The sequence below is a fragment of the Pseudorasbora parva genome, chromosome 23 (genome assembly GCF_024679245.1).
Source record: "Pseudorasbora parva isolate DD20220531a chromosome 23, ASM2467924v1, whole genome shotgun sequence".
NCBI lineage: Eukaryota > Metazoa > Chordata > Actinopteri > Cypriniformes > Gobionidae > Pseudorasbora > Pseudorasbora parva.
In genome coordinates this window covers 32,120,518-32,134,567 of record NC_090194.1, presented here as the reverse complement: position 1 = coordinate 32,134,567, position 14,050 = coordinate 32,120,518, and the positions used below count along the sequence as shown (strand labels likewise).

Sequence of the window (14,050 nt, the reverse complement as noted above, 5' to 3'; positions counted from 1 at the left end):
TGTTATTCAACAATGCCATGGTTAATTCAATTTTTCATTCTAGGGCACCTTTAAAGACTTGACTGCTATCTATGTCGGTTTTTGCATTTTCAGCAATCTCTGGCTGAATCTCATGAAAACAGGTCAGGTCACAGTTCCTTCCATACTTTGTGTATTTTATATATATATATATATATATATATATATATATATATATATATATATATATATATATATATATATATATATATATATATATATATATATATATATATATATATATAAAATTATTTAAAAAATTTTTTTTTATTATTATTTAATTTAAAAAAAAATAAAACATTTAATTGCTTTCAAAATCTGTACGGTGTATAAATATGATGATGTATATGTATGTATTTAAAACACACACACACACACACACACACACACACACACACACACACACACACACACACACACACACACACACACACACACACACACACACACACACACACACACACACACACCTGAAAAGAATTCACAGCGCTTAAATTGGATGGATTAATTTCAATATATTTTTTTAAATTCTACAAACAATCCCCCATAATGACAACGTAAAAGCAGTTTGTTTAAAATTTATAAAAAATATAATGAAAAAAAAAAAAAAAATCACAGCCTTTGCCCATGTCCACATTGATACGTTTTCGTTTGAAAACGCCTCTTGTTCTCTTCGTTTTGGCTTTCCGTCCACACTGAGAAATAGCTTTTTGAAAACACTCTCCAAAGTGCATTCATTTGAAAATGCCGCCTTCGTGTCGTAGTGTGGACTTTGAAGACTGAGGTATTTGAAAATGATGACTCATGTTTAGTCATGTCATGCATATTGTACCAGAAGTATGTTTATACCGCTGTTGTGCCTGTTATATGCTATTTACTTTCACGCAGTTGCTTTACACACTTCATATCACAGTCCTGCAAGAATGACAGAAAATGTACTCGCATTTGCTGTCCTTTGAAAACATGAGAGAAGTTGCCTTTTAGACCAAACATAATAAGTCCAGACAGAATTGTATTGAGGCACAGATCTGGGGAAGGGTACAGAAAAATCCCTGCAGCATTAAAGGGGGGGTGAAACACTCAGTTTCAGTCAGTGTCATGTCAATCTTGAGTACCTATAGAGTAGCATTGCATCCTGCATATCTCCGAAAAGTCTTTATTTTTTTAATAATTATATAAGAAAGATGCGCTGTTCCGAGTCTTTCCGAAAAAAGCCGAGCGGGTGGGGGCGTGTCGTGTGAGCGGAGCTAAATAATGACGTGTACAGCAGCGCTGTAGTGTTGAGTCGAGTCCGTCATCCCTAACAGCGGGAAAAAAACTTTATTCAAAATAAAAATATGGCTTTTAATCAGATACAGCCATACATCTATGATCCGGAATCAGACCCAGAGGCTGCAGTTGAACAGGAGCAGCAGCAAAAACGACTAGAGCAGGACGTCTGTATGTGGTAAGTTACAAGTTATACACTAACTATATAATATGCTTAGCGGCTTGTGTTATTTACATATTTATACTTGAATTATATCGTCGTATTTTTGTCTTTGAAGGTGTACATGTGGGAAGTGCAGTTGTGCACGTGTGTTTGTGTGTTTACGCGTGGTTTGTGTAGAGACATTTGAAGCAGTCTCACTCACCCTTCTAACGTTGGGACTGCTCCATCCTTCAGCATTAGGCGATTGGGAAAATGCGGCGTCGAGCTGGGCCTTGTGAAACAGTCGGCACCGAAATGCAGCGAACAGATATAAACATTCGCGCAACTCAGTTGCTGATCCGGAAAAGCAAATTACATCCACTGTTGCCTTAACGCGGGGTTTTGGAGAATCTGTGCAAGACTGTCTTGGTCTGGCAACCAAAAACGCACTTTTTTGGTGACATTATGTGTAATTGTCACCTGTCCAGCAATCTACAAACCAGCGCTTTGATGGGCGTAGGCTGTTGCTTTCGCTCTCTCCCTCGCTCTCTCTCACGCGCTTCCGGTAGAATTGTCCGTAAGGCCCATACAAGGAAATTCCGCCCCCACTAACGTCAATGGGGACGCATGATCTCAAAAAACTTGCCGAAACTTATGACTAACCGGAAGTAGTATTTTTGACAAAGAAATACTCCCATCAAACGTCCACCTTAACTTTTGAAACTTTGTCTATGTTTAGTATGGGATTCCAAGTCTTTAACAGTGTAAAAAGATCAGTATGCATGAAACAGCATTTCACCCCCCCTTTAAAGGTCCCAATGAGCACAGTGGCCTCCATCATCCATAAATGGAAGAAGTTAGGAACCACCTGGACTCTTCCTAGAGCTGCCCGCCCCGCCAAACTGAGCGATCAAGGAAGAAGGGCCTTAGTCACTAGGAGACCAGTCAGGATTGACGGAAAGATGAATGCAGCAATGTACAGAGGCATCCTTGATTAAAACCTGCTCCAGAACGCTCTGGACCTCAGACAGGGGCGAGGGTTTATCTTCCAACAGATCAACGACGCTAAGCACACATCCGAGATTACAAAGGGGCGGGTACGGGACAACTCTGTGAATGTCCTTGAGTGGCCCAACCAGAGGCCAGACTTGAACCCGATTGAATATCTCTGGAGAGACCTGAAAATGTGCACCGACACTCCCCATTCAACCTGATAGAGCTTGAGAGGTCCTGCAAAGAAGAATGGGAGAAACTGCACCAAATTAGGTGTGCTAAGCTGTAACATCATACTCAAAAAAAGCTGCAATTGGTGCCAAAGGTGCTTTTAACAAAGTATCGAGCAAAGTTTGTGAATACTTATGTACATGTGATGTAGTTCCTTTTTTAATTTTTGTATACATTTGTAAAGATTTCAAACAAACTTCTTTCATGTTGTCATTATGGGGTATTGTTTGCAGAATTTTGAGTAAAATAATGAATTTAATGAATTTTGGAATAAGGTTGTAACATAACAAAATGTGGAAAAAGTGAATACTTTCCGGATGCACTATTTAAGAAATATTTGCATGTCTACATATAAATACATAATTAATTAATTGTATATTATGTATAAATATATGATATATAATTATAACGCAGTTTCTTAAATATATACATGCGTGTGTGTATTTATATATACACATAATAAATATACACACTACATACACATATTATATAAACACAAACTTTTATTTTGGATTAATTCAAATGAAAATGAATCGTTTGACAGCACTAAATATAATTTAAATTTAAGTAATTAGGCCATTTTTGTATTGCATCCATGAATTTCAATGAGGGGAAATGTGCTTAATTGGTAAATGGTACTAAAAATGGTTTGCATTTAAATGTGTTGTATCCATGCCACAGTATGAGCAATTTTGAATTTAGGTAAACATTTATATTATAAAATATATTTCTCAAATATTTATTTTGATTTTGGATTGAAATATGATCCTGACATATTGTGAGATTCACCTGTCATGTTGACTCAATTCAGATATTGACTGTATTGGAAATCAACATTAAAGGGGGGGTGAAATGCTGTTTCATGCATACTAAACTTTTTACACTGTTAAAGACTTGGATTCCCATCCTAAACATAGACAAAGTTTCAAAAACTAATGTTGGACATTTGATGGAGTATTTCTGTGTCAAAAATACTCCTTCCGGTTTCTCACAAGTTTCAGAGAGTTTTTTTCGAGTATGGGTCGGCTTGACGTTGATAGAACGAAAGGTCCTCGTATGGGCCGTACGGGCTCTTCTCCCGATAGGGTGCGCACGCGCGTGACTACAGCGAGAGAGGAAATGCACGCCCATAAACACTCTCTCAGGTGCAGATCCACTTGTCCGTGAACACTTATGTCATTATAGTCCGCGCCGTGCTCCACTTTATTCCTATGGGTGACGTCAAGCGACTTCAGCGCTTCAGCACAGCATTCCTGGAAGGCAGCGCTGCATTTGAACCGATTTGAACGCAGAAATGACGGGAAGCGTCACAACATTGCGGATCTCCACGGTCACTGCTGTCACAGGACTTCACCAAATCATACCAAAGAAGTGTGTTTTTGACGGAGTGGTCTCAGCGATAAAGGTTCGGTCCTGCTTTGGAAACAGGCGGTGAGTAAAACTGCTTCAAATGTCTATGCTGTTGGCTATCGTCGTGTGAGTAAACATCAGTAAACAACACGATCGTGTATAGTTAATTTATCAATGGAGCATGCGATCTATGGTGTGCATCTAAATACATTTGTTTAGCTGACCACTATAGGTGTCAGTAAAACCACCCAAACATAAACCTAGCGTTCTCACAAAGCGTGCTTCGTCATTCAAATGCGCTAACGGTTACTCCATTGCTGTTCTATGTATAGCGTTACACTAGTCTGACGTGCAAAACCGTTTTGCTTGCTACTGCTAAGGTTTAGTCGCATACAATAGTCCATAAACCGAATCACGTCCTCATAAACTGCGAGTAAACACACACAAATGTTGACAGGCCACTAAATACAGTACATACCACAGAGACGGACGTCCTGATGTTGCTGTTTCTCCTGTTCAATTTATTTCAGCCTCCGAATGATTCTGGATCATATATCTATTAGCTGAGATCGATAGCCATGGGTTTCTCCACGCTTGAGGACGTCACCGCTTTGTGCGCACTCGTCATTCTTTAGCTCCGCCCATACGATACGCCTCCAGGCGCTCGTTTTTTTCCGGAAAGACTCGGTACAGCCTATATTTCTTTTATAAATATAATAAAACTAAAGACTTTCCGGAGATATGAAGGGTGCAATACTACTCTATAGGTACTCAAGATTGACATGAGATTGACTGAAACTGAGTGTTTCACCCCCCCCTTTAATTACAGTTCAAAAACAAGAGAAAAGAAAACCCAAATAACAAACATTCTAATCTGCACTAGACCTCAATCAAGTTTCATCACATCATATCTTTGCTTGCTATGGAAATCCAGTCACACACACAAGACTAAAACACAGCTCTGTGGAAGCAAAATTCACTCTTCCTCTGCAACTCACCATCACTATTGAACTGCAGTCCAGTATTCCTCAAGAGCTTGAAGCTCATCCCCACAACTCAAACATAACGCCCCGGGCAGGATTCAACACCCCCTCAGGCTCTGATACCCCACCGGTGAAGGGTGGAAAAGGTGAAAAGTGCAGGATGCAACCTAGAAATCATTGTCAAGATAATGTTCAACTCATTGTTCAAGGATTTGCTCGTATGCTGAAAAGGAGTATTAGTAGCACATCTTATAAGGTTTGTTTTGCTCTTCTTACACAGCTTTGTGCAATCAGAATGAGTTCCCAGAAAACAACACTTTAATCTAACTTAAGATGTCACCACTCTTCACATAAAAACGACATGCTAAACACCAGCACTAATACAATGCATGATGCTGAAACATCAAATTACAGAGTGAAACACGCCTATATAATGAACCATGCCTTGTTCATCTCCATACCTCATCCCTACTGATCAGAAATACCAAAGACTGTGGCATGGACACAACACATTTAAAATTAATAATGGTCCGATCTGTATGTGGAACACGTAGCAGCGGTTGGAAAGCAATGCATGAAAGCTGCCCCCAGGTGCTGAGCAGAATATGAGCACTGGCACCTCTGCGGGTTCACACAAAGTGCTATGCATCTAATTGCTGGAGTGTCCACTCACAGTCGCCGTGTTTCTCCACGGCATACTAATGCACTCGCGGCTCCGCATGCGATGAGTGCCAGTCTGGCCTTGCATACTCCTGGTGTCTGTAGAGCTGATTAGGGGGGGATTTTAGCCACTGCTGGAGAGCTGTGCAAACAGAAGAAACAGACTGCTGAGTGTTTGCAGATCAGGTTATTGTTTAGATCTGCTGGCAATGGTCACAATCTTAGTTTCAATCGAAGATCGTATTGAATCAAGTTGGATTAGAAGTTTAAAAAAGGATTGCTATTGACTATGAGTGGAGCGTTTACTATTCTTTAGGTTTTGGATCATTTGGTTTGGCCAGTCTCACAATATGCCTGTCTATGTTAGTAACAATGTTCTTGCAAATTTTTGTAAAATATAATAATGTTGATGACGATAATAAACACAAGTTTGGCCCAATGTAAAATGCTTTTAACTGAGATAAAACGAGGAAAAAAAACATAATTTCCATTCAAAATCAACCAAGCCCAAGGGTTAGTCAAGGTTCAGAGACTACACTTGACAACAACTTTTTTTCATTGATAATCATTTAAAAATAGTCAGGTAAATATTCTATATATTCTGAAAATTCTGTTATAATTTTCTCACTAATGGAGGCATTAGGGTGAAAAATGCTTCAATTTGCTTCCTAATGCTTCCAAATCTATGACTTTTATGGAACACAAAATGATATACCGGTATTTAGAAAAATGCCTTGTTGTTTTGGTCTACAATGAACGTCAGTAGAGTTCAACATTTTTCTTTTTTAGGTAAACTATCCCTTTAAGGCACACAGATTAAAACGGCATTTCATTGGTTTAGATGGAGAATAAGGAAGCATTCTGAAAGTCAAAAGGGGAAACTACTTTCAGTTAAAAAAGCTTATATATGCCTCAACCATGCCTTTCCTCACGACGGACTGCTCTGGTAAGCACACTTTCTGATCTGTTACACAACTACACTATACCGATCACACTTTTGGGATCAATTTTATATATATATATAACTTTATTGCAGACACAGGTCCATATAACACATCAAACAGTACAATAAGATACAAAGGAGATACAAAATATACATAAAATATACAGGATATATCGGCTATACAGGCAATAAAATATACAGGCTATTGCACCAATTTCGTCTTAACCTAGAAGTGTATCTTTAACAACTTTTCAAAAGACTGACTAGGGCTTCAATTATATGGTTCACTGACTTGTCCAGGCGACACATAACTAAACATCAATTGTCTTAAGAGTGCCTCCCAAGTTGGCACCCTAATAGACACAAACAAATGGCTAACACTATGCCGCCTAGGCACACAAAGCAGCAACCGCATTGCATCATTGTATGCTACCTTGAGCCTCTGCATACTCTTTTTCTTATAGTTAGACCACAATTGAGCAGTATACAGCGGTGGGATATACGATCTAAACAGAAAGCACTTCACAGAGTCAGAGCACTTCACAGAGATATTAGCTTGAGAATAAATTTTACATCGCTGACGATACAGGTCTTTGTCATCCATCCAATCATCAGATATAACATGACCTAAATATTTAACTTCCTTACACATGTCAATAGGGCTATCTGACAAATAAAAGATCGGAAAAGTTGATTTCCTGTCCTCATCACTTCTAACTATCATTATGTGACTTTTCTTAGCGTTATACTTTATAGCATCTTCATAATTGAGTATTGGATTCTGTGTAGAAAATCTATCATTATATCTTCTGTAATATATGCTAAGAAATTTCGTTTTTTTGAAGGCTGGGGATTTATGTTTCAAGGATGTATCTCAAGCTGTCTAGTATGGCAACTCGAGCACCTGAGCCTACGCCTTTCGCCAAATCCAAAGATTGTCAATAAATGTAATTCTCAAAGTGGTCCTGACTGAAAGATATTTTGTCTTACTGCAACTTGGTTATACTTACATTTCAAATGATCTTGTTTTAAGCTTTCAAACACTGATTAATACAAGTAAATCAAAAAAAAAATTAAAAAGAAAAAATTAAAGAATAACAATTGTACTGCAGTGTATTGGATCAGTTGTTCTAAACTGAATTTGCTATAGTACCCAGATTTCTAAAAATGGATTACAGTAATATTGAGGTTTTGCCTCATCTTTTGAATTTTGATGAGAGTTTCATGCTCTCAGTAGCCAATAATTCAAAGCAAAAAAAACAACAACACATGCATATTCTCCCTGCAGTGATCTGTATTCAATGTAGTTTGGATTGTATCTTCTTTAACTTTGCTGAGTTTTTGTTCGCTGGGTTTTATTTATTATTCATTTATTTTTTTGAGTATGAGATGAGAGCATGCCATGAAACCTGTCCATTGGCATGCATATATTATATATATATATATATATATATATATATATATATATATATATATATATATATATATTAAACAATTGACAGAAGAATTTGCAACAAAACACTATAGAGTTTGATTGTATGCAAATTGCAAAGCATTTGACGCCAACAACAAAAGATGTTTCTCCTCCAATTTTAGCTGATGTTTTTTTTTTAAATTATGTCCCCTCTTTAAGACTGTGCTTCATAAAGTAACTAGTAATAATAGATTCTCAATATGTTCTCTCATTCACAGGAGTCTCCACAATCTCAAGAAAATGATATTTGTGTTTATTTTGATATGTATCGCCCACTCGTCTCAAGGCCTCATATGGGCTTGGAGAAAGCTTCCATGTAACGTGACATTTGACAACCACTCTGTAGTCTTGGACTGTTCAGAAAGATATTTGAAAAGAATCCCGAAAAACCTGATTTGGAATACAACTGAACTAGACTTTGCAAAAAATGAAATACACTACCTCCCGAGGGATGCCTTCTGGAATCTGACTAATGTTACATTGATAAACCTCAGAAAGAATCAGATTGAAAAATGCCTTGAAAAAGACCTTGGTATTTTCTCAAGATTGGCAACCCTGCAGACTTTGCTACTCGATGATAATAAGATTTCAGCAATTCCTAGAGACCTCCCTCCTAGATTACAACAGCTGAGCCTCAATTCCAACCGTATCAAGAAAATTGGACCATCAGACTTTGCAGGAACAAAGGAACTCAAAGTTTTGAAATTAAATAGGAATTGCTATCATGATGTCAGTGTAGAACTGACAATTCACAATGAAACATTTCAACATTTACAACTAACTGAGCTAGAACTGTCCAGAAATGGAATACAGAAAATACCATCTGGTTTACCCAGATCCCTCCAAAAACTCTCACTTCTCTTAAACAGGATTGAGCAAGTTCATGACTCTGACCTGAACAGTCTAACAAACCTGACAGTTCTTGATTTATCTGGAAACTGCCCTTTTTGTTTAACTGCTCCTTTCCCATGCACTACCTGTCAGACTAAGAATAACGCTCTACAGATTCATCCGGATGCGTTCAACAAACTATCCCAACTGCAAGACCTGCGACTGTCTGGAAATTCTTTAATTTCAATCAACCCGTCATGGTTCCGGAATCTTACTATGTTAAAGTACTTGTACCTTTCCTTCAACTCATTGATAAGTGAATTTTACAGCGGAAATTTCTTCAGTGTCCTACCTCAAGTGGAAGTTGTAGATTTCTCATACAATAATCCATTACAAACATTTTACCCAAGACTTCAGCTCTCAAAAGGTTTTTCAAGTTTGAAATCACTGCAAACACTTCACATGGAAGGTTACATTTTCCACAGTCTTTGTGAGGAAGATCTCCGACCTCTCTTCGGTTTGAGAAACCTATCCGTCCTAAACTTGGGAGTCAACTTTCTCGAACATGTCAATCTATCGGTGTTCAGGAACTTTCACAACCTATCTTTGATTTCGTTGATTGACAACAGACTAACACTCACAAGTCCTATTTGGAGACAAGAGTGCCGAAGTGATGCTCTTTCTTATAAGGGAGACCGTCGTGAAGACCCCTACATTCACACAAATGAAGAGTTCCGCAATTACCCACCGTTTACCAAAGCTGAGTGTCTGGCAACAGGACCAGTTTTGGACCTCAGTAGGAACAACATTTACCATATCAAACAAATTTTCTTCACAGGAGCAGAGAATATTACTTGCCTCAATCTTTCCTCAAACTTTATTGCTTCATATTTCAATGGTACAGAGTTTGCTCACTTTCCCAAGCTGAAGTATCTTGACCTGTCTCGAAACAGAGTCTACATGCGTTCAGATTTAGCACTGAACGAACTGAAAGAATTAGAAGTTTTGGACTTAAGTCACAACAAACATTACTTTGAGGTAGCGGGTGTCAGGAGCACTCTGACATTCCTGGAAAACCTTCAGTTCCTTAAAGTGCTGAATCTCAGTTGGAATGAGATAAATACTCTGACCAATAAGACTCTGCAGAGCGACTCGCTGAAGGAGCTACAGTTCCAAGCCAATCGACTAGATATAATGTGGAAGAAGGGTCGTGGATTCAAAGGTCTTTTTAAGTCTCTCTCAAACCTAACACACCTTGATATAGCATACAACAAGCTTTCAGAAATACCAGACGATATTTTCAGCTATTTTCCATGTACTTTAAAATATCTTGGCATGAGCAGGAACACACTTGCTGCTTTTGAGTGGGAACAGCTCAAATATTTACCCCAGTTGGAGACTCTGGATCTAAGCAAGAACAAATTGAGTAAAATCACTAGAAAATTATCAAAACATACAAATTCATTGAGGGTCTTAGACCTGAGTCATAATCTGATCGTCAAACTGAATCCCAGCTTTCTCAAAGATGTCAAAAGCCTGATGATCCTTAATCTTGCTTTCAACCACTTAAAACATATCAGTGACCAATCCTTCCAGACAGGTAGCGATCACTACCTAAGAATGCTGAACCTGCAGAGAAACCCTATCCGCTGCAACTGTGACCTTCTGGACTTCATTCTCTGGTTAGAGAAAAGTGACACAGTCCTTCCTCGTCTAGCAACAGACATCTTGTGCGACCTTCCTGAATCCAGAAGGGGACTTCCAATGGTAAATCTGGACTTTCAAAATGCCTGCATCAACAATAGTATTGCTCAAATCCTATATGTGCTCACCTCATCCATCATCATTGCCATGATGTCTATAACTATCGCAATACATGTGTTCTACTGGGACATATCGTACATTTATAATTTCTGGAGAGCCAAAATTAAGAGTTATTACTTGAAGACGACTGACTGCACCTATGATGCCTTTGTTATGTACGACACCAAGGATCCAATGGCAGAAGAGTGGGTACTGAACCACTTGCGTTTTGAGTTGGAAGATAGAGGAAGACGAGTTCATCCGCTCTGTCTGGCGGAAAGAGATTGGACTCCTGGTACACCCATCATGGATAACCTAAACCAGAGCATACACCGGAGTAGGAAGACGATATTTGTGCTGACAGAAGGATTTGTTCACAGTGGGATCTTCAAGATGGCGTCCTTCCTAGCACAACAAAGGCTTCTGGAAGAGGGTGTGGATGTGATGGTGTTGGTATTGTTGGAACCGGTTCTTCGGCACTCGAGAATACTAAATTTGCGGCGCTGTCTGTGTGGACACAGTGTGCTGGAGTGGCCCAGAAACCCAGCGGCGGAAAGCTGGTTCTGGCAGAGCCTGAGAAACGCAGTTAGGTTTAAGACTCAAGGTGTGCAAAGCAAAATGTTCACAAATTACTTCAGTGGATGATGAACTGGTACAAAATTAGACCTTTCCGTTTTTATACATAGATCCTCTCTCATAAATAATGTGTTTACCATTAGCATTAGAGAAGGTTTTATCAGGAGTGGGAATCTTTTGGAATCTCAAGAATCAATTTGTATAGATTATTGGGGTCATGATTACAAAAACTATGTAATGATGTTACATCATACAATTTAAAGGAAAGTGATGTTTTAAGTTACTTTTGTGTTTTATTTCCCCACCATTAGTTGCCTGAAACTCTCTCTTCTCCAGAGCCAAAAATGGGTTGAAAGAACACTCTCTAGAACTGCTTTACCCATAATGCTTTTAATACAACCATCTTAAAGGATTTGTTAACTTCAAAATAAAAATGTCCTGATCATTTACTCACCCCCATCTCATCAAAGATGTGCATGTCATTTTTTGAAGAAAACATTCCCCAACAGGTTGAAGGACCAATTCAACGCAGCTTTAAAGGGCTTTAAAGGGCTCTGCACGATCCCGGACAAAGAATAGGGTGTTATCTAGCGAAACAATTGGTAATTTTCTTTTAAAAATGTCAAATAAATAAATAAACTTTTTAACCACCAATGCTCGACTTCTGCTTTTGCACGCTGTATGACCACATCACGAGCATTGGTGGTTAAAAAGTATATACTTTTGTTTGTTTTTTTAAGAAAATGATTGATTGTTTAGCTAGATAAGACCCTATTGCTCTGCTGGCATCGTGTAGAGCCCTCTAAAGCCCTTCGAAGCCATTTGAAACTGCATTGATTTGGACCTTCAACCTGTTGGTTGCCATTTAGGTCCCTTATGTGGAGAAAAGGAAAGACATGAGCATCTTGGATGAGATGGTGGTGAGTAAATGATCAGATTTTCATTTAGAAGCAAACTAATTCTTACATATCCCTATTTTTCTGTACATTGGGGGGAAAAATCAGAAAATAAATTAAGCAAATAAAATAAGCTAATTAAATAAATAGAAAATAGTAGCAACATTGCATATTTGGCAAAAGTAACTGATGTTATTTATTGTCTCAATTGATAAAGTAATGCTAAATTACTAATTGCTAAATAATCAGATAAATGTAACAAGTAATGCATTACTCATAGTCATAACACGCATCTCATCTCATGAAACCGAAGTGCAATAGATTTTCACCTTTCTATGTAAAGAAGACCTTCCCCACCATTGCAGTCACTTCCCTCTTGAACTAATTTTAACAACTTCCCATTAGTCTCAGTTATGGTGCAATGAGTTACATTTGTACAGCAAATACCGAGATACACTTTCTCACTCTAGCGAGCGATACAGCGTGGTGGTGACAGATTTTATCAGTGTCTTTTGTGGACTCGCATAGTTACAATACACAAACACAAAGATACTCCAGCTCTCTACGTCCTTCCCTTTTTCATGTTTTATTCATCATGAAACCAGCGATGAAAAATTCATGACTCAAAGCAATGAAATGAATGCAAAATGAAAACTGTGGGCGTATAAAAAAGGGTGAGAGAAAGAATGTCTCAATCTAGGGTGACGCTGGCACAAGGTGCGGATCACAGCGAGGGAGGGTAGTGGGTTCTGGAGAACAACTCTGCTAACTCTCTCTATGTTAATAAAGTAGATGAACTTCTGATGGACCGGTTTCATTTCTAGCATTACGAGAACCTGCTACTACACTGTGTGCTTGCTGAACAATATTGTACAGTATGACAAAAAGTGACAAAAAAGCAAGGGAAAATGGTGTAGCTCCAATTTAAGAGCACATAAACCCTTACTTTACATTTGCAGAGCCATAATCACATTTGAATGAACCACATTCAATTTGTACATTAAAATGTTCATGTCATGTGCCATTAAAAAAATCTAGAAAAATTTAGGAATAGCATAATGCCATACTATTTCTGTTTACTAGTATATTAAGTAACATAAAAAAACAATAAAGCAGATTCATGTTTAAAACCTATTGTAGCCTACACTAGCATGCCATTCCGAATACCCTTGATGATTTTTGCCGTTAGTGCTTACCTCTTCTCACTGGATGTTTACACAAAGTTTGCCGCAAGAATCAAGTATGATGATGTAGGACAGATCTGTTCTGCGCATGCCATGGAGCCTTTAGGGACGGTTGGTCTTCAGATGTCAGTCCAGGTAAGTGTAACGTTACATCGCTGCTCGCATAGGGTTGTGTTGGTTTGGACAAGCCTGGATAGGACTCCTTTGCTTCAGCCTAAAAATCAAGCGTCCAGTTTTGCTTCAGCCAGTGATTTTGATATGCCGCGCGGGCGAACCCAAGAGCAGCGTTATTGCAAATATCGCAAATAACTGTCATTTTGTTTAAAGGGGACGAAATAATTTTCATTGTAATTGTAAATATGAAGCAGTCGATGTTAAACTGCTAAGTTTACAACGAAATAAATCTCAGTAACATTTTTTTCTGGCGCACCGCTGTACAGGCCTTACACCACGTACGTAATAAACGTACGTCATATGATTACGTCACTGTTTTGCAATATATTTTTATTAATTTATTTTTTTAAAACTTTATTTCAGCCATAAAAGAACTTTTAAAGGTATTATTTTCTGGAAGTCACAGAATAAAACAATTTAAAAGATAATTGTGACTTTTTTTCTCACAATTGCGAGTTTAAGCCTACATCGCTAAATTCTGACTATTTTGCGAGTTGCAAGTCAGAATTGCACAAAAAAAAAT

The 14,050-nt window shown here is 38.2% G+C and overlaps 1 protein-coding gene and 1 long non-coding RNA gene across 2 annotated transcripts in view; one reads left to right on the top strand and one right to left on the bottom strand.

Annotated features, from left to right (window-relative positions):
• The window catches only part of LOC137063071 (uncharacterized), a 90,776-nt gene extending 77,022 nt beyond the window's left edge, over window positions 1–13,754 (bottom strand). The window contains exon 1 of the long non-coding RNA XR_010901339.1: window positions 13,366–13,754. This is a non-coding gene — a long non-coding RNA (uncharacterized lncRNA). The remainder of the gene's footprint in view (window positions 1–13,365) is intronic.
• Window positions 6,563–11,859, top strand: tlr8b (toll-like receptor 8b). The gene is made up of 2 exons (XM_067433058.1): window positions 6,563–6,592; window positions 8,282–11,859. Exon 2 carries the CDS (start codon window positions 8,304–8,306, stop codon window positions 11,340–11,342), a length of 3,039 nt encoding a protein of 1,012 aa, XP_067289159.1. The 5' UTR covers window positions 6,563–6,592; window positions 8,282–8,303; the 3' UTR covers window positions 11,343–11,859.
• Window positions 13,755–14,050: the final 296 nt, after the last annotated feature.

Bases quoted from the DNA above. Each gene is read 5' to 3' on its own strand.
- tlr8b (XM_067433058.1), top strand. From the start codon at position 8,304: ATGATATTTGTGTTTATTTTGATATGTATCGCCCACTCGTCTCAAGGC.